The 18,830-nt window shown below is 43.2% G+C and overlaps 1 protein-coding gene across 2 annotated transcripts in view; it reads right to left on the bottom strand.

The window, feature by feature from the left end:
• The window catches only part of IL7 (interleukin 7), a 90,542-nt gene that overhangs the window by 8,546 nt on the left and 63,166 nt on the right, over positions 1–18,830 (bottom strand). The window contains exons 2-5 of one of the 2 annotated variants that reach the window (XM_075583060.1): positions 18,359–18,516; positions 15,169–15,258; positions 5,995–6,072; positions 4,731–4,868 (exon numbers count right to left, since the gene is read on the bottom strand). In XM_075583060.1, coding sequence (XP_075439175.1) covers positions 4,731–4,868; positions 5,995–6,072; positions 15,169–15,258; positions 18,359–18,403 — 351 coding nt within the window. In that variant the 5' untranslated portion in view covers positions 18,404–18,516. The remainder of the gene's footprint in view (positions 1–4,730; positions 4,869–5,994; positions 6,073–15,168; positions 15,259–18,358; positions 18,517–18,830) is intronic. The other variant, XM_075583059.1, reaches the window with a different exon arrangement.

Below are 18,830 nucleotides of genomic sequence, written 5' to 3'. Positions count from 1 at the left end.
TATACACTCCGCCCCTGCCTATCAGTACACAGTCTATGTGTGATGACTCATTGCCTGCAGCCTTCCCATTGGCTCTCTGTTCTTTATACTGTATGCTCAGTCAGCCTTTATGCAAATTGGTGGCGCATAAACTACTGTTTATGTTTCTAGTGCTTGCCTCAAGCATCCTGCTGCTGTGCATTCTGTCTTGTTTTCTGTTACCTGTGACCTCATCTTGTATCCAGGCCGGTGCCTTCTCTGATCCCTGACCTCAGCTTGTATTTGGACTCCCACCTTCTCTGACCCCTGGAACTCAGCTATGCATAACGGCCATTCTGACCTCTCTACTCCTGGTAACCACTGGATACAAACTGAGCAACACACTAAGGAAACTGTTCTTGAACAAGTTGTGTTGGAACAATTCCTACAAGTAATAACCCCTTCCTCACGCTCTTGGGTAAAACGCCATGCTGCAGATACCCTAGCTTTGGAGGTCCGACTCATTGAGAACTTCCTTGGGGCCGAGGACCAGACAAGTGTCTTGGACCCGACGGATCCAGCTTTACCGGCACTTGCGGATGGCCAAAGAGGGAGATCGGACCAAAGGGGAAACAACAGCCCCTCCATACGCAACCGCCAAGTGCCTCGAAAGGAGCAGTCCTTCCAACAAGGAAGAAGTCAAAACGCCGGGCACCGCTGAGACCCTCATCCCCTTCCTGATGTCGGCTTGTCGCCAAAGGAGAGGAACTTCCGAGGACGTCGCCCACAGGACCCACAAGATGCCTGGTCTTCAGTATCCGGTCCAGCGGAATGCTATCTGCGGCACCCTCCTGCGAGGAAACCCTCTCTACGTTCCACCTGCGGAGAAAAGGCCACGGCATGTGGACTGTCAACAGATGGATTGTTCCTTCAGCAGGACCATCGCCTCTGCCTTCACTGGAGAAAATTACAAGCCCTGGCTACTTCCAGCCCAGGTTGGGGGAAAAAACATCCAGGCCCTTGTAGATTCGGGCTCTGGGAAAACTCTGGTCTTCCAGGAACTGTTACCGCCTAACGTGTGTTCTTTTGACTCCCCATGGAGTATAGAATGTATACACGGCAATGTAAAATGGTATCCGACGGCCAAAATCCGGCTACAGGTAAATGGTCAGGAGGCCTACCTCGAAGTAGGAGTCGCTCCTTTACTCCCTGCCCCCGTTGTGCTCGGCCAGGACTGGCCTTTCTTTTCGGACCTAATGGCTACAGTCTCTCATGAGGAGCCTTATTCTATAGCTCAGGAGAACCCTGGCAAACTGTTCCCCATCTCGGCAGACCTTTTTCCCAGTAGACACCGGGTTCCAAAGACTTGTAAGCAAAGACGCTCTGACAAACAGGACTGGTTGCAGAAATCTGGGTCTCAAGGTGACCATTCTAGTAGCCAGAAGTCACAAGTGATGGCTGGGGGAGGCCAGAGGGAGGGGGATATGGGCCCTGGAGATTTACCAGACCTATACCTCCCTGATTTTCACCAGAGGCAAAGGGAAGACCCAGTCCTTGCTAGACAGTATGATAAGGTGGTCAAAATTGATGAGCAGATATTGAATGCACAGTGGGTGATAGTATTCCCCCATTTTGAATTATCAAATGATATCCTGTATAGGGTGAATAAGCAGACACAAACAGGGGAGGTCACCAGACAGATATTGGTTCCCAAGGCGTTTGTTAAATCTGTGTTCACTCTAGCCCATACTGTCCCTTGGGGTGGTCACCTGGGCAGGGATAAAACATTGGACCGTATTTCGTCCCGATTCTATTGGCCAGGGATGCATAGTGATATTGCTAAGTTATGTGCAGCATGTCCGGAGTGCCAGCTAACTAGTCCGAAGGGACAAAAATCAGCCCCTTTGGTTCCTCTACCCTTGGTGTCAGTTCCCTTTGAGAGGATTGGGGTAGACTTGGTAGGACCTCTAGAACCTTCTGCGAAAGGTCACAGGTTTATTCTTGTAATAGTTGACTATGCAACAAGATATCCTGAGGCGTTCCCCCTGAGAACAGCAACGGCGAAGCAAGTAGTCAACAAGTTGTTGGCGCTGTTCTCACAGGTTGGACTTCTCCAGGTTGTGTTGACAGACCAAGGTACAAATTTTATGGCTAAACTGATGCAGGATGTCTTAAAATTACTAGAGGTCAAGTCTGTTCGGTCTACCATCCACAGACTGACGGATTGGTGGAAAGATTTAACCGAACTCTAAAAGGGATGCTGAGAAAATTTGTAGATTCAGAGAAGAGAGCCTGGGATGAACTTCTCCCTTTTCTGCTGTTTGCAGTGCGGGAAGTTCCCCAGGCCTCCACGGGATTCTCTCCATTTGAATGGCTGTATGGTCACCAACCCCGGGGTATCCTAGACCTCCTAAAGGAGTCCTGGGAGGAACAGCGGTCCCCTTCTAAGAATACCCTGCAATATGTATTGGACCTTAGGAAGCGCCTAGATGTGGTCGGGCATTTTGCTAGGGAGAATCTTAGATCAGCCCAGGACAGTAAGGAGAGACATTACAATCAAAATGCTCGTATGGGAGTGTTTCACCCAGGAGATCAAGTGATGTTGTTGTTACCCAGTTGTGAGTGCAAACTCCTAGCCAAATGGCAGGGCCCATTCGAAGTACTCCGCCGCACGGGTGATGTGGATTACGAGATCACTCAACCAGGGTCCAGGAAGGGTAAACAAATTTACCATGTGAACTTGCTGAAACCCTGGAAGATGCAGCGGTCTCTATTCATCCACCCGATGGAGGAGGAAACGGACTTGGGTCCTCAGCCCCCCACGGGAGAACATCGTGGGTGATGATAAAATCCCAATGGGTAGACAGTTGTCCTCTGAACAAAAAGGGGACTTGTTAGAAATAATTACACAATTCCATGATGTTTTTTCTGATTTGCCTGGGCAAACTAATTTAATTTCACATGTGATCGAGACAGCACCTGGGGTAAAAGTACGTTCCCGTCCTTATAGGTTGCCTGAAAGTCGTAGGGCCCTGGTAGTGAAGGAGGTACAAAAAATGTTACACTTAGGAGTGATTGAGGAATCATGCAGTGAGTGGTGTAGTCCACTAGTTATGGTCCCTAAACCCGATGGGAAGGTAAAATTTTGTGTGGACCTCCGAAAGGTCAATGCGGTATCCAAGTTTGACGCATATCCAATGCCAAGGGTGGACGAGTTAATTGACGCCCTTGGTAACGCGGAAAATATATCCACGCCAGCTTTAACAAAAGGATACTGGCAAATACCTTTAGCGGAAAAGTCCAAGTGCAAAACAGCCTTTGCCACTCCCATGGGTTTATACCAGTTTGTGACAATGCCATTTGCACTTCATGGAGCCCCAGCCACATTTCAGAGACTCATGGTTAAAGTGCTGAGACCCCATAGGGCTTATGCCGCAGCCTACCTAGATGACATTGTCATTTATAGTAAACACTGGCGGGCCCATCTAAATAGGCTGAAAGCGGTCCTCAAATCTCTAAGAGAGGCCGGGCTCACAGCCAACCCTAAGAAATGTGCCTTAGGTAAGGCGGAAACCACATACTTAGGGTATGCAGTGGGAGGTGGAAAAGTAAGGCCACTAGCCGACAAGGTAGTTGCCTTGAAAGAAGTTCCAACCCCCCAAACAAAAACGCAGGTACGCTCTCTGCTGGGTTTAGCAGGGTACTATTGGCGGTTCATCCCCAACTACTCAAAAGTTGCAGCCCCATTAACGGACCTCACAAAAAAATGTTCCCCTACACAAGTGGTATGTTCAAGGGAGTGTCAGAGAGCCTTTAAGGACATAAAAAGGTGTCTGTCAGAGGGTCCCGTCCTTAGAAGCCCAGACTCCAACATGCCTTATGTAGTGCAAACCGGTGCATCAGAGATAGGGCTAGGGGCAGTGTTGTAACAACATTTTGAGGGAGTGGAACATCCGATCCTTTTTCTGAGTAGGAAATTGTTCCCGAGGGAAAAAAACTACTCAGTGACTGAGAAGGAGTGCCTCGCAGTAAAGTGGGCAATCGAGGCTTTGAGGCATTACCTGGCAGGAGTCCATTTTACTCTGGTGACGGACCATGCTCCATTAAAGTGGATAAATAGTATGAAGGACTCCAATGCAAGATTGACCAGGTGGTATATGGCCCTCCAACCCTTCTCATTTGAGATTCAGCACAGGCCTGGAAAAGAAAATGCAAAGGCTGACTTCTTTTCTAGAGAATGGGTGGATGATCGGGCTTCAGCCGTGCGAGGCCCCAGTCACACACTAACAGGGAAGGACTGTGACAGGGTGAATGAACGTCACCAGCCATATACCTGGCAAACCTATGTTTAGGCTTGCAGTGCAGCAGTGATAAGGTTAAGTTTCAGTTGAGAAGGACTGCTTAATTAGTCTGACCCCAGCTGCATAATCAAGGTGTTTTAAAACCCCCAGGCTGTACACACATGCAGGCTAGCTGGTCAGGAGACAGAACTGAAATACTGAAGAGATTACTGCTATAAGGTCTGTTTTCAAAGTACATGTGTGATGAACTGTCTGTGTCCTGCATGTTGAAGAGAAGCTACCTTGTTTTCTATGCTGAAGAGAAGCTATTTTGTTTTTGTCTGCTGAAGAGAAGCTATTTTGTTTTGTGTGCTGTATGTTTTAAGGCTCAATAAATAAGCCTAATCAAGAGACCCCGCGTGTGTGGTTGCATGTACTCTGCAACAGGTTCCATTTTAAACGTTACAGTCATAAATGCAGTATCTAACTCACCTTTTCATGTGTGCACCCTAGCGCAACTTCTGTGTATTGCGTAACTTGTGTTAATACGCATCTAAATTCTTTGTTGATCTTTGCCGCTTTTGTTTGTTGGTGAAGTAAACATCCCATGAAAAAAATATAATGCAATTCCTGTAGATATAAAAATAGGAAGGAAGAACAAAAACAGGTCTTAGAAACAGTTAATGAAGAATGAATCACTAGTTGGCCAATTTACATCCCTGGTATTTTCCTGTAAGTTATGAGTGAAATAATGCTTGACCACATTGCACATTGCTACTTGCATAGTTAGTTTTCTCTAAAATATGGAAGTTCCATGTATCAGACTTTCATCACAATTGCCATTTATAAAAGCCGGCTGATGCATAGGAAGTGGAGCAAAATAAAGCACGGGAGGGAAAGAACTTTCACATCAGTACTGTATATGAAAGAGAAAAAAAATAATACAATTGGATATTTTCACTGAAATGTTCAACATTTTTCTCCTCATTTTAATGAGTACATTGGGATATTTGCTCTGACGAATCTTTTTAAAGTTGGAGGTCAATATTGATAAATTAACCATTACATAGTTGATACAAATATCATGTGTTCGACAAACCTATACATTTGCACGCCCCGGGCGAGTGGATTTAACATCGTGGCGAGCTCCTGTTGGCCCAAGCAGCACACGTGTGGTACTAGGTGGCGAGTAGATTTTTTTGTTCGGCGAGTAGATTTTTTGGTGATTTGTCGACCACTGCAAATATCTATCTATGGGAGATCTTGAACACACAGTATGCTGACACTTCCTATGAGTACATATTTTCACCACCTACAATGTTGTGGGTTCTAGTGCAGATTTAGTGTCCTCTGCCAAACAATAAATGCAACAGCTGTGCAAAAATGTATACTTATGGAATAATAGTCTTTACGTATTTATACAGAAATGCAAACTTTCCTCATTAAAAACAAATATATAATAATAAATAATAGCAGCATGTTCTTGTTTAGAGCTGCTAGTTTTTTACGCAGCGCTTTACAGAGACATTTTGCAGGCACATGTCCCTGCCCATAGAGAATACAATCTATGTTTTTTTGGTGCCTGAGGCACATGGAGATAAAGTGATTTGCCCAAGGTCACAAGGAGCCGACTCTACGAATTGACCCTGCTTCAAACACTCACTGCCAGTCAGTGTTTTTACTCACTGAGCCGCTCCCTCTCCCAATATATCATTAAAACAACACGGTTATCAAAATGTATAAGATGTGTACTTACCATGCTATCGCTGCATGTATGAATATGTCCAGCAAAATGACAGCACCCATCATTAAAATTATGGTGAGTCACATTTTCCTAAAATAGCAAATATTTGATGTTAATACAGTACTACTTTTGGAAATGTCAGAGGTCCTGCGGCACTGTAAGGAGAAGACGGCTTTACTGCATATTAAATAGAGGTCAATGTATTATATGGAAGGTATTTGTCTTTATTGTTGCACATTGATTCAGTGGGACTTGTTCATTAAGCCGCAATACTGCTGATCACAGCGTAATCACGGGTACACTACCATTGACTTGAATACCAGTTTTCCTGCAATAGTGCTGTGATGGTCAGTATCGCAGCTTAATGAATAAGGCGCAATGAGTGCTTTGGGGAGCAGTTATGTGGTACAATAGGATGAGTTGGGGAGTGCACACGGTTTACTGGGACTTATCAAGTTCTGTGGTTAGAAAAACATAATTAATTTATGTATGAAGTGTAAGAAGTGTATATACAATATATATTGTATATTGTAACATCGCCGGAAGAAGAGATCAGTGTATCTCGAAAGCTCGCACAAATAAAAGCATTTCGTTAGCCACAGAACGGTATCATCTATTTATTTTTTGATTATTGAAGCTCGGCTAACACGGTACTGATACCTCTACATGTATATATATATATATATGTTACACAAAGAAAAAGAAAAAGAAGGGTCAAAAAGGTGCACTCAAACAATATATAATGACTATGCTGCACACATGTCTGTATTGCGGGACTTCCTCATTGCCCTGTTCACTACCCATCTGTAGTGCTCCCTGTCCCTGGGCTGCTCTAGCATAACCTCTGCTCATTATTATTGAGCTTTTACCTCTGGGGACTTGTGATGAGTGCTACCAGTGCACTATTTGGACTCCCTTCTCTTGCTGCTTATCTCATGTGTGCAGCATAGCTTTGGCATCAGCTTTTCACAGTCCGTTTCCAGCACATTATAGGGTCACATTTTTATTCACCTTCAGCTGTGTGTTATACCATTTCTCACCATTTCTAAGAGGTCAATTTATTTTTTCTGTGTTCTGGTTTGTTTTACCAATTCCATTTATATATTTTTTTGCTATAGATCGGCCAATCTTAGTTACACTACTGGGGGAATTTTCTTTCCCCTGGTTCTGTTATGGTATATCTGTACTTTTTTGTTTTGGTTCCTACCAGATTTCATGTGCCTCTTTGGTGTATAATTTTCCATCATTGTGTCACACAGCAATTTATTATATGATTTGTGTGGGTCTGTCTTGTGTGTTTTTTATACTCTTTGCTAATAAAGTCCATTTTTTCCATTATATATTGTTTGAGTGCACCTTTTTGACCCTTCTTTTTCTTTTTCTTTGTGTAACATATTCCCCATGGGTCGGTAGCACCACCAGAGGGTCATTTTCTACCCTGACCTTTGGTTATCTTTGATTATTTAGTCATCCAAGGGTGATTTGATTGCGGCATCTATTTTGTGTTTAATATATATATATATATATATATATATATATATATATATTTATATATATATATATATATATATATATATATATAAATATATATATATATATATGCAAATATAGCTGTATGCTCATCTGCATGTCTTAGGCAGGTCTGCAACCCCGCCTTTCCCCATTATCACCCAGCATACAGCACTTCCACTGCAGCAAGGGATTCTGGGAAATGACATGCAAATGAGCACACAGTGTCACTTTTTGCCTCAATAACCATTTTTAACATGGTTCCCTATAGGCTTAAGCTTGCTGCATGGTCACAGCTTTGAGCACAGCCAGGGTTAAGGTGCATACCCAGAAAACCACCCACAGACAGCTGTTTCGACCTTGATGGGTCTCATCAGTGTGGGGTTGATTTTACTGGGAATGCAAGAAAGGCTATGGGATAGGCTAAACCATAATACTTAGTTAAGTTATGGTGAGTAAAAAAAGTGACAAAAACCCTCCACAGGAAAGCAAATATGCAAATATAGCTGTATGCTCATCTGCATGTCTTAGGCAGGTCTGCAACCCCGCCTTTCCCCATTATCACCAAGCATACAGCACTTCCACTGCAGCAAGGGATTCTGGGAAATGACATGCAAATGAGCACACAGTGTCACTTTTTGCCTCATATATATATATATATATATACCCCGTGTAGAGGTATCAGTACCGTGTTAGCCGAGCTTCAATAATCAAAAAATAAATAGACGCACAACAGAACGGTATCGTCTATTTATTTTTTGATTATATATATATATATATTTTTTTTTTTTTACGATTTGATACAAATAGGCTGATTGTATGCAGTATGTGCCAAAGCAGCCAATAGGGCTGTTTTTGATCAAAATTCCCTATTGATTTACATTGGTAATTTCAGCTCAAAATGGTCCGATTGGACACTTCCGCAAATATAGATTCTGTACCAAAACCCTTAAAGCTTCATCCAAAAATATAAACATGTTCCTTACACTGACATGCATGTTCTTGCCCACTATACCTTAAAATCAAATCTGGTACAGTATATGTTGTATTAAAAAATATATATAGTATAACAATCAACCTGCTAGCACATTAAAAAGGCAAATGTGAATTATTACACAGCACCTTTCATGTTGGTATACACATCATTACAAAATAAATATATCTGGCACAGTACATAATGTGCATATACCACGAAAAGGGGACAAAAGTATTAATACATCTCCAGTGAGACATTTATTCCAGAGATCCCCTTTTTTTCTCAGGAAACAGATGGCCATAATAAATTATTTACTGTAAGAAGCGAGCTGACAGGGTGTGTTAGCAACAAGAAAATATGTGCAATACTTCTTCCAGTATACAGTATATTTGTGAGATCACATACAATTGAGGAAATGAAACTGCTCTAAATTATTTATTGCAATACAGTAATCTATAAATCCTAAAATGACATTGAGTGGCTGCACTTATTGATGTAACAATAATGTAATAGAGAGTGTATTTCAGTAAATAACTATATTCACATATAAGCATAAAAAAGAGAACCTGTTTCTAATTACAATATACCAACTACTCTATAGAATATATCGGCATGCTAGCCATATCCTTTGCATAAATAAATATCCAAAAATATTCAAAAGTGGTAATAGAGGTAAATGAGAATTTTAATCCTAATAGAGGTATATTAGTATTTTATTCGGTAGTGTTAGGACTTGCGAACAGGGTCTGCCTTGTCGGGGCTCCCAAGCTTACAAAGTTTTGGCCAAAGGGTTAAACTAAATGACTCTTTTTGAAGAGAATACAGTATATAAGTATTTTACTGTGTATTTTTGTCATGTTGGATGTAGCATTGGGCTTCTCTGTTGTCTGTTGTATACATATGCCACACTCAATAGCACTCATTTGTGATACTTATATACATATATATATTTTGTGGGGGCTCAGGGGTTCCCAAAAAGAGCTTGTTGGGGTTTTGTGTTTTATATTCACATATAAGCATAAAAAAAGAGAACTTGTTTCTAATTAAAATATACCAACTACTCTATAGAATATATCGGCATGCTAGCCATATCCTCTGCATAAATAAATATCCAAAAATATCCAAATGCAAAAAGGAAAATAAAGATATTAAGTGGCTGATATTACACATATGTTGAGTCACACTTTCACTATTACATTAGTGTAAATTAAATATATTATTTAATCAATTAAAAGCAACCTAAAAAAAAATTAATATACCATATAAATAAAAATCAATTCAATACAAGCAAATAAGATAGTACAATCCTTGGCTGAGACTCGGCTCCAGACATATTACACAGTCACAGGTAAAAACCACATGGTCTGGTGAAACTGCTGTGACACACTTGGCTTTATCCATTTACATGACCATGCTTCGAGACAAGTGCAGTGGATGAGATACTTCCATTACATTCTGTGCTTCAAGAGATTGCCTTTGGAATTTACTATGAAGTCACAATAGGATTCATCTTTTCCTTACCTATTAGTTTCACAAAGTGCTTTGTAACATCATACATACATCAATTTAAAACGTTTCAGGACGAGACTATTTACTATGAACTGTTGTCATGGTTGCACATTATTTCATCAGTACCTACAGTAGATCTCATTTTACACCGTTTTGTACTTGGTAGTGTGTCATTTGTTAGGCTAAAGCTGGGACTGTGCAATACATCCTTGATTGTTATGAATTGACTTTTTTTCAATGTGGTAAACACATTTTGTAGTTAACTTTTAATTGATTAAATAAATAATACATTTTATTTACATTTATGTAGTAACACTTTCTCTGTCACATTGCTACATCCCTAAGTGCAACCTCCTGATGTCATATACAGATACAATAATAGCTTTTCATACGGAGTTTTGTATATCATTGTTGTATCTGTGTGTGTGTGTGTGTGTGTCCATATACATATATATATATATATATACATGACTCATGTGGTAACATTGCCAATTACACTTGTTGGGGCATCCATTTTACTAATACTGTATGTCATTGTAAGAACAGAGAGAAAAAGAACCTGGTATACAGAAAGGACTCGAGTACCTATATGTATTGATTATAGTATTAAAAATAATTTTTTATTACTAATCTTTATTAAAATAACAGGGTATACTGTAAATAGAAACATGATAAAGGGCTGAATAGTATAGGTCAGTAGTATAGATACTGTACAAAACAAAGAGTGATGTTTCGCCTGGGTAGTAATCAAGGGTGAATATCAGTCACAATGGACTGGTATCCTCTTGACTGGAACTGAAATTTGTTTCTATATAGAGATGTGTTGTGCTTTGTTTGCACCACTCAAATTACATGATCATATGGCAAGTTCACGGTCATGATCTTACCCATATATTGCTGCTTGAGCAGCTAGGGTGGTTTTACTCAATGTAAAGAGAGTAATTAAAGTTAACTCCTGACCTTAATACATGTACAGTACTACAATATAATTAAAAGAGTTAGGGGTGTGACCACAGTTAGTGTTCACTGTGGTCAACGTATAATATTACCAATTGTTTAAAAGAGTGGAATTAGTGGAGTCTCAGATCCCTATTACACTCGTCGTACTCAGTCAGAATATGCTGGCCCATTGAATGTCTGATCAGGACATAAAAGTATGAATCGCTATAAGTTTGAGCTACAAACTTTGTAGCCAGTTAACACTCTGCTGATATAAGTCAATACCTTGCAACCAGCTACTACTAGAAGGTGATTATACCAAGGATCGTTTAGACTCTAGTCTCATTAAGAGATGCAGAATTATATATATATATTTAAGGGTAGACTTTACTTCTTTGGTTACTTGAAAATGGGAGGTAACTCTCAATGTATTACTTCCTGGTAAAATATTTTATAAATAAATAAACTATCTGTGATCAATCTGTAAGATCTGAGGGCATTATTTGTGCGTTAGATCTGACAGCCTCACAGCTGACAGCAAACCTCCTCTCCTCTCTCTCAATGCTATGGCTGCACACACTGTAGCAAGCAACAGCTGGCAGTTCAAACAGCTTGAGACAAATATTCTCTTCCAACATTGTAGCTACAAACTTTGTAGCCAGTTAACACTGCTGATATATGTCTATACGATAAGAAAGTTATTATACCAAGGATTGAAAATATATTCAGCTGCTGGCAATTTATCTATTTGCTGAATATGTTAACAACTATATCCTAACTCTATTAAGGAAGGACATGTGGGAATAGACCAAGAATTACATTAGGAGGTAGTTCTGGGACGCAAACTCTCAGACAGCAGTAATGATCTACACTACTAGCCATGCTTATCAAGTCTAACATCTAGCTATTCTAGCTAACATTTACTATATAGCGGTTCATACTTTTACGTCCTGATCAGACATTCAATGGGCCAGTGTAAGAGACATGTTCAGAGGTAAGCACTGGAGACTGTTTTAAGGTGAAATTAAAATAAGGCTTTATTGCGCCTGTCACTTTAAACACAGCAAACATGTAAATCAGCAAACAAAATCCGCTCCACTTTGGAGTATATATACTGTACACTTGTAGTCCAGCTCTCTTTAACTGCGTGGTTACGATTCACCGGCCCAAATCATAGGGCCATTTATATATATATACAAAGACATAGATAACAGTCTTAGGCCCAGGGCATGGTTACTGCTTGCTTGCTCTCGCTTGCTCTCGCTTGCTGCTGCTTGCCACTGAGCCCCTACAGTCGCAATTAAAGCGGCTTTAGTAGGGGCTCGCGCATGCTTTCCGTTGCTTGCTGAGGCGCGCTTGAACAGAGCCGACAGTGAAATTTTAAATTCACGCGCTGAGTCCGCTCACGTGACGCCTCAGCAACCAATGGAAGGAGAGCAGGGAAATGTGAACGGGGTCTGGCGCCAGCGGAGTGAGTGTACCTTCTGCCCGATTCCTGTGGCTGTCAGCCTGCGGGAGATGGAGGGGGCTTGCGCTGCCGGGGGTGAGCGGGTGATGTGCCTCCATCTGCCCGATCCCTGTGGCTGTCAGCCTGCGGGAGATGGAGGGGGCTTGCGCTGCCGGGGGTGAGCGGGTGATGTGCCTCCATCTGCCCGATCCCTGTGGCTGTCAGCCTGCGGGAGATGGAGGGGGCTTGCGCTGCCGGGGGGGAGCGGGTGATGTGCCTCCATCTGCCCGATCCCTGTGGCTGTCAGCCTGCGGGAGATGGAGGGGGCTTGCGCTGCCGGGGGGGAGCGGGTGATGTGCCTCCATCTGCCCGATCCCTGTGGCTGTCAGCCTGCGGGAGATGGAGGGGGCTTGCGCTGCCGGGGGTGAGCGGGTGATGTGCCTCCATCTGCCCGATCCCTGTGGCTGTCAGCCTGCGGGAGATGGAGGGGGCTTGCGCTGCCGGGGGGGAGCGGGTGATGTGCCTCCATCTGCCCGATCCCTGTGGCTGTCAGCCTGCGGGAGATGGAGGGGGCTTGCGCTGCCGGGGGGGAGCGGGTGATGTGCCTCCATCTGCCCGATCCCTGTGGCTGTCAGCCTGCGGGAGATGGAGGGGGCTTGCGCTGCCGGGGGTGAGCGGGTGATGTGCCTCCATCTGCCCGATCCCTGTGGCTGTCAGCCTGCGGGAGATGGAGGGGGCTTGCGTTGCCGGGGGGGAGCGGGTGATGTGCCTCCATCTGCCCGATCCCTGTGGCTGTCAGCCTGCGGGAGATGGAGGGGGCTTGCGCTGCCGGGGGGGAGCGGGTGATGTGCCTCCATCTGCCCGATCCCTGTGGCTGTCAGCCTGCGGGAGATGGAGGGGGCTTGCGCTGCCGGGGGGGAGCGGGTGATGTGCCCCCTTCTGCCCCGTGTGTCTGTGTGTGTGTGCATGTATGTGTGTGTGTGCATGTATGTGTGTGTGTGTGTGTGTGTGCATGTGCATGTGCATGCATGTGTGTGTGTGTGTGTGTGTGTGTATGTATGTATGTGTGTGTGTATGTATGTGTGTGTGCATGTGTGTGTGTGTGTGTGCATGTATGTGTGTGTGTCCATGTGTGAGTGTGTGTATGTGTGTGTGTGTGTGTACCAGTGTGTATGTGTGCGTGTATGTGTGTATGTGTGTGCATGTGTGTGTGCATGTGTGTGTATGTGTACCAGTGTGTATGTGTATGTGTGGTGTGTGATGTGTGTGCGCGAATATATTTATCAAAGTTGCACAATGTTAATAAATAATTTACTCTCACATGTCTTTTTTTAAATTTTTTAAATATTATATAATATACACACACACACACACACACACACACACACACACACACACACACACACACACACACACACACACACACACACACACACACACACACACACACACACACACACACACACACACGTTCCCCAGTGACACACAAACACACAGATCACTTCAAAGTGACACACACACACAGTGATACCCGCCTCCCAAGCGCTTGCTGTCTCCTCTGCAAGGACAGCAAAAAGCTCCTGGTAGAGCGAGTGGCAGCAAGCGAGAGCGAGCGGCAGCACCTAAGCGCTTACTATGTCCAAGGCCTTATAAGAAAAGTCTTATCTGTCATCTGTGAGACTCAGGAACCTCTCCTCTGTCTGTCTCCTTGTTCAGCTCACATGTGTGCTCAGGAGTCTCCCTTCCTGTCTCAAAGGCAGGATTTTCTAACCAACCTCTAATCAGCCAGGTGGTGTTGGTTAATTGACTACCAGCAGTTAACCACCACACTGCTGGATTAGAGACACCTTTTTGAACAGGGACAAACCCCTGTTACAGCCAGCATATTCTGACTGAGTACGAGTGTAATAGGGATCTCAGATTTCACTAATTCCACCCTTTTAAACAATTGGTAATATTATAAGTTGACCACAGTGAACACTAACTGTGGTCACACCACCAACCTTTTTTAATTATATTGTAGTACAGGTGTTAAGGTCAGTAGTTAACTTTAATTGCTCTCTTTACATTGAGTAAAACCACCCTAGCTGCTCAAGCAGCAATATACGGGTAAGATCATGATCGTGAATTTGCCATTCATATGATCATCTATTTTTAGTGGTGCAAACAAAGCACAACACATCTCTATATAGAAACTAAGTTAGTTACAGTCAAGAGGATGCCATTCCATTGTGACTGATATTAACCCTTGATTACTACCCAGGCGAAACATCATTCTTTGTTTTGTATATCTATACTTATGACCTATATTATTCAGCACTTATCATGTTTCTATTTATACCCTGTTATTTTAATAAAGATTAGTAATAAAAATTATTTTTAATATTATAATCAATACATATAGGTACTCGAGTCCTTTCTGTATACCAGGTTCTTTTTCTCTTTGTTAGCATTGTACTATCCTGGGAATAGCACCGTACCAATATTGGTATCAGCTGCGCAGGGGTAACATCCCTTCCCCACCCACCCCCAGGTTATCATGTATGTCATTGTAGCATCTATGTGAGATAGTGTGAGGCTTCCAACTACTGTATTAGCATATTAGCTTTTATCACTAAAATGATAATATATTTGTGAAGTTCTAGTGTGCCCTGTTTATTTGCTTATTTTTTATTTTATTTTTCTATTCATGTATAAAAGTTGGATCACGGCCATTATCTGTGGTCATATAGAACTTTTTTTTAACTTGGTGGAGACTTGAGTGGAACCTATATGTCTGTTTGGTTGCGTATAACACGATAGTTACCATTGAATTGTTGCACGGATACATTGTTGAGTTTATATTTTCATCCTTTTGGCAACATTCCCCACTGAAGTCACGTTTAGATAGACCTTCCTGAAATAATAAACGGTTTGTGTTAACATGTGTATGCTCATAACAGTGAAGTGGTTAGCACATTTCAAAACTGAAGGAAGTATAAACAATAAGAAATACAATAAAACGACTGTATCTAAACTGTTTGGTTTCAAAATCATAGCTAGGAATTATTGAATAAGTCTATGCATCAATTTCAATGACTGTATTTTTGCTGTAATAGTGTTTTCTTTATAGATGGGAGCTCGGATTTCCCCCCTAATTTCCACTTCTAACTCATGCAGAGAGACAAAGGCCTGAGAGGGGAAGGAAACAGTTTAGCTAACCAAAAGTGTAGGTGAAAAAGGGGAGGGGATGACTGAGCTTGCTATGAGGTCAGGGGAAAGAGGGGAACGGAGGAGGTTGGCTGCTGACAACTCACCAGGAGGGAAAGGGGCAGGGCGGGCGATAATATATTTAAGACATAAAATATATATACAGTGTATTGTAGAAAGAAAGAAGTACACATTTATATATTTACTTTTATCACATATTATTAAGAGTTATGCGCCGATAACGTTTCTTGGTTTTTGTGTGTGTGTGCGTATAAAAAAATATATATATCTATATATTTTTTTTATGCAGCACCTTTTCCCCCACCCTAAGTGAGATTTGTGTGGCTACCAATGTATTCTAGTGCTGGTGCATACCTGTGGGGTGGAACAGAAGGCCTGAGATCTCTGTGGTGGTATAGCGGGACATCAGGACAGGCTATCAGGGATGGTTCGTCGGTCAGTGGCAGCACCTCCAGCCCAAGAGTATCCTGGCGCAGCCAGGATGGACCTCAGGGGCAACTCTTCTTAGGTTGTTCAAAGCATCACACCAGAGAGGGTATAACTGGAGTTTATTGAATTATGGCAATACAGGTTACAGTCCCTGAAGGCAAGATAGGAGAAAGGAAGAGGCACACAAATTGTGGTGGAATCAAATGATTTCAAATGTATTATTGCATCAGAGCTAACAATGGTAACGTTTCAGGACAAGCAGTCCCCTCCTCAGACCAAACACCTTGTCCTGAAACGTTACCATTGTTAGCTCTGATGCATTAATACATTTGAAATCATTTGATTCCACCACAATTTGTGTGCCTCTTCCTTTCTCCTATCTTGCTATTACTTTGGATCCAGCTTTGGGACGCCAGGATCAACGGAAGGTGAGCACCAAATATAAACACCTTGAAAAATTATTTCTTTAAACAGTGGTGTGCCACTTATAATCTCTTTTGTATTGCTGTTTGATAGTCCCTGAAGGCAGCACCCAGGCTCGAGGTCTTGAATACCCCTCATCAGCAAGCCTAAGGCTAAGGCCCCGTTGCACGCATCCGCACGGCTGTCTTGCTTGCCGGCGGCGCGTGAAACTCACTGTACCGCGATCTGCGGTCTGCAGGAAACTTTTTTTGGAGCGGGAGTGCGCGACCAAAACGGGTCGGGTGGGCGGGTGTCATGACGTGGGGGCCGGGGCCATTACACACAGGCACACACATGGAGACCCCTCTGCCGTGTTGCTTCTCTGCCTTTCCCCCCCTTCCCTCCCCTTGCACCACCAAATATGCTGCTGCTGCTGCCTCTGCCTCTCCTCCCCGGGAAGAAGACGAGCTCAGCAGCCGGAGCTGGCTGCAACCTCCCCAGCATGCACAGTCTGAAACGGGCACCGGAGGGAGGGGAGGCAGGGGGGGGGGGAATGTTGCCATGCTGCACAGAGGACTGTGCAGATTTCGAACAAACCCCCATAGCTCGAGACAGCTCCCCTCCGCCCCTCCACATTGGCTCCCTGCATCACCACGTGATGCGTCACCACTTGGGATCACGATCCTCGTGTATCCCCTGCTGGCTGACGCGTCACAGTGTGCAGCGAGCCTTGCAACGTGGAGGGACTGGGGCCAGCTCAAGAGGAACACATGTCTCGTGAGTGACGCGCAAGCGACCGCGTGCGCCGCCGGATGCAGCGGTACCCAGGCCTTACCCCCTAACAGGGCAAGGCCTCAGCCTACTCCTTTCCAGGAGATGCTCACAGCTGCATCCTCATAGCATGGAGGGCAGCCCAGAACTAACTCCCAGAACACTTACTCTAACGCTAGAGAGCAAACCCCCTCCTTCCCAGGGGAGTGGCTTGTAAGCCAGCCTCCTATAGTCATAGGCCCCACAAGTATTACCAGGCTACTCCTGAACTTTATTGATAACGCACACACATAATAACATAACCAGGCCCTGCAGGATTTGCTCCCAACACTGCCCACTCTTTACTGGGACTTACAGTGCTTGAACGGCCAGAGAATTAGTAGTCCAAGGGGACTTGGCTACACCTAAAAAACAAGAAAAGATGTCGGCACTTAGCTCTTAATGTACCAATAATATGGGATAACAGTAGATATATAAATTTGGAAATATAATAATTCATATTATGTTAAAACAAAATAATCTAATATACAATAAATGTTTTGAGTGAAAAGTGACAGTGAGTAAATAGCAAAATATTATTATATGAAATACAAATAAAGTAGGTCCATACAGTTTCACTGGAGTAGTTAAAAAAAAGTGATATGCAGGATAAAAACTGTACAGGCATACCCCGCATTAACGTACGCAATGGGTCCAGAGCATGTATGTAAAGCGAAAATGTAAAGTGAAGCACTACCTTTTCCCCACTAATCGATGCATGTACTGTACTGCAATCGTCATATATGTGCATAACTGATGTAAATAAAGCATTTGTAACAGGCTCTATAGTCTCCCCACATGCGCACAGCTTCGGTACAGGTAGGTATTGCTGTTCAGGACGTGCTGACAGTTGCATGCGTGAGCTGCTGTTTGCCTATTGGGCGATATGTCCTTACTCGCTAGTGTACTTAAAGTGAGTGTCCTTAAACTGGGGTATGCCTGTATTCCGGAGTCTAGGGCAGCTCCTCAGATGATCTATCGCATCAACGATGAATTTCTAAAACAACAAAAAAGAGAAGCTCATGGTCCATAGCATTATATGGTTACAAAATTAATATTTATATATTAATAGACAACAGCAGATCAATTGCTCACTTACAACAAGATATAAACTCGCAGTGGATATATGATATCAGGGAGATTACCGGAGATGCAGCTGATCCAAGACAGCGGAGGTGCAGGAAAGCCATAATCAACCCTCTTTATCAGTTGGTTACTCAGTGCTTTGGTTTGCAGACAGGTCTGTTGTCCCAGCCACAGACGGTTTCTGATGAAAGGCCGATAATACGGCCGAAAAGTCCCTCTGCAAAGAGGTGCAGAAAGAAAACAGTCAGTCTACAGTCAGAAAGGTGAAACAGCCTGTTGAAATCAGAGGACACCGGTATGCTGCTCAGGAGCCTGTCTCCTCACATGGGGAAGTTAAAAGTCCCGCCAGCTGGTAAACGCTGAGTCCTGACACCAGTAACAAAGTCGTTGCTGATTCACAAATCACGTGACCCAATGCGTTTTGTTACGTAGAATGTAACTTCATCTGGGGTAGTATGTGAAGAACCAGTGGCAACTGAGTATACTGTATATACATATATTGTTTAAAATAGTAAAAATAAAAACCTAAAA

This window comes from Ascaphus truei, chromosome 2, assembly GCF_040206685.1.
Source record: "Ascaphus truei isolate aAscTru1 chromosome 2, aAscTru1.hap1, whole genome shotgun sequence".
NCBI lineage: Eukaryota > Metazoa > Chordata > Amphibia > Anura > Ascaphidae > Ascaphus > Ascaphus truei.
This window is presented reverse-complemented; position numbering and strand designations above follow the sequence as displayed.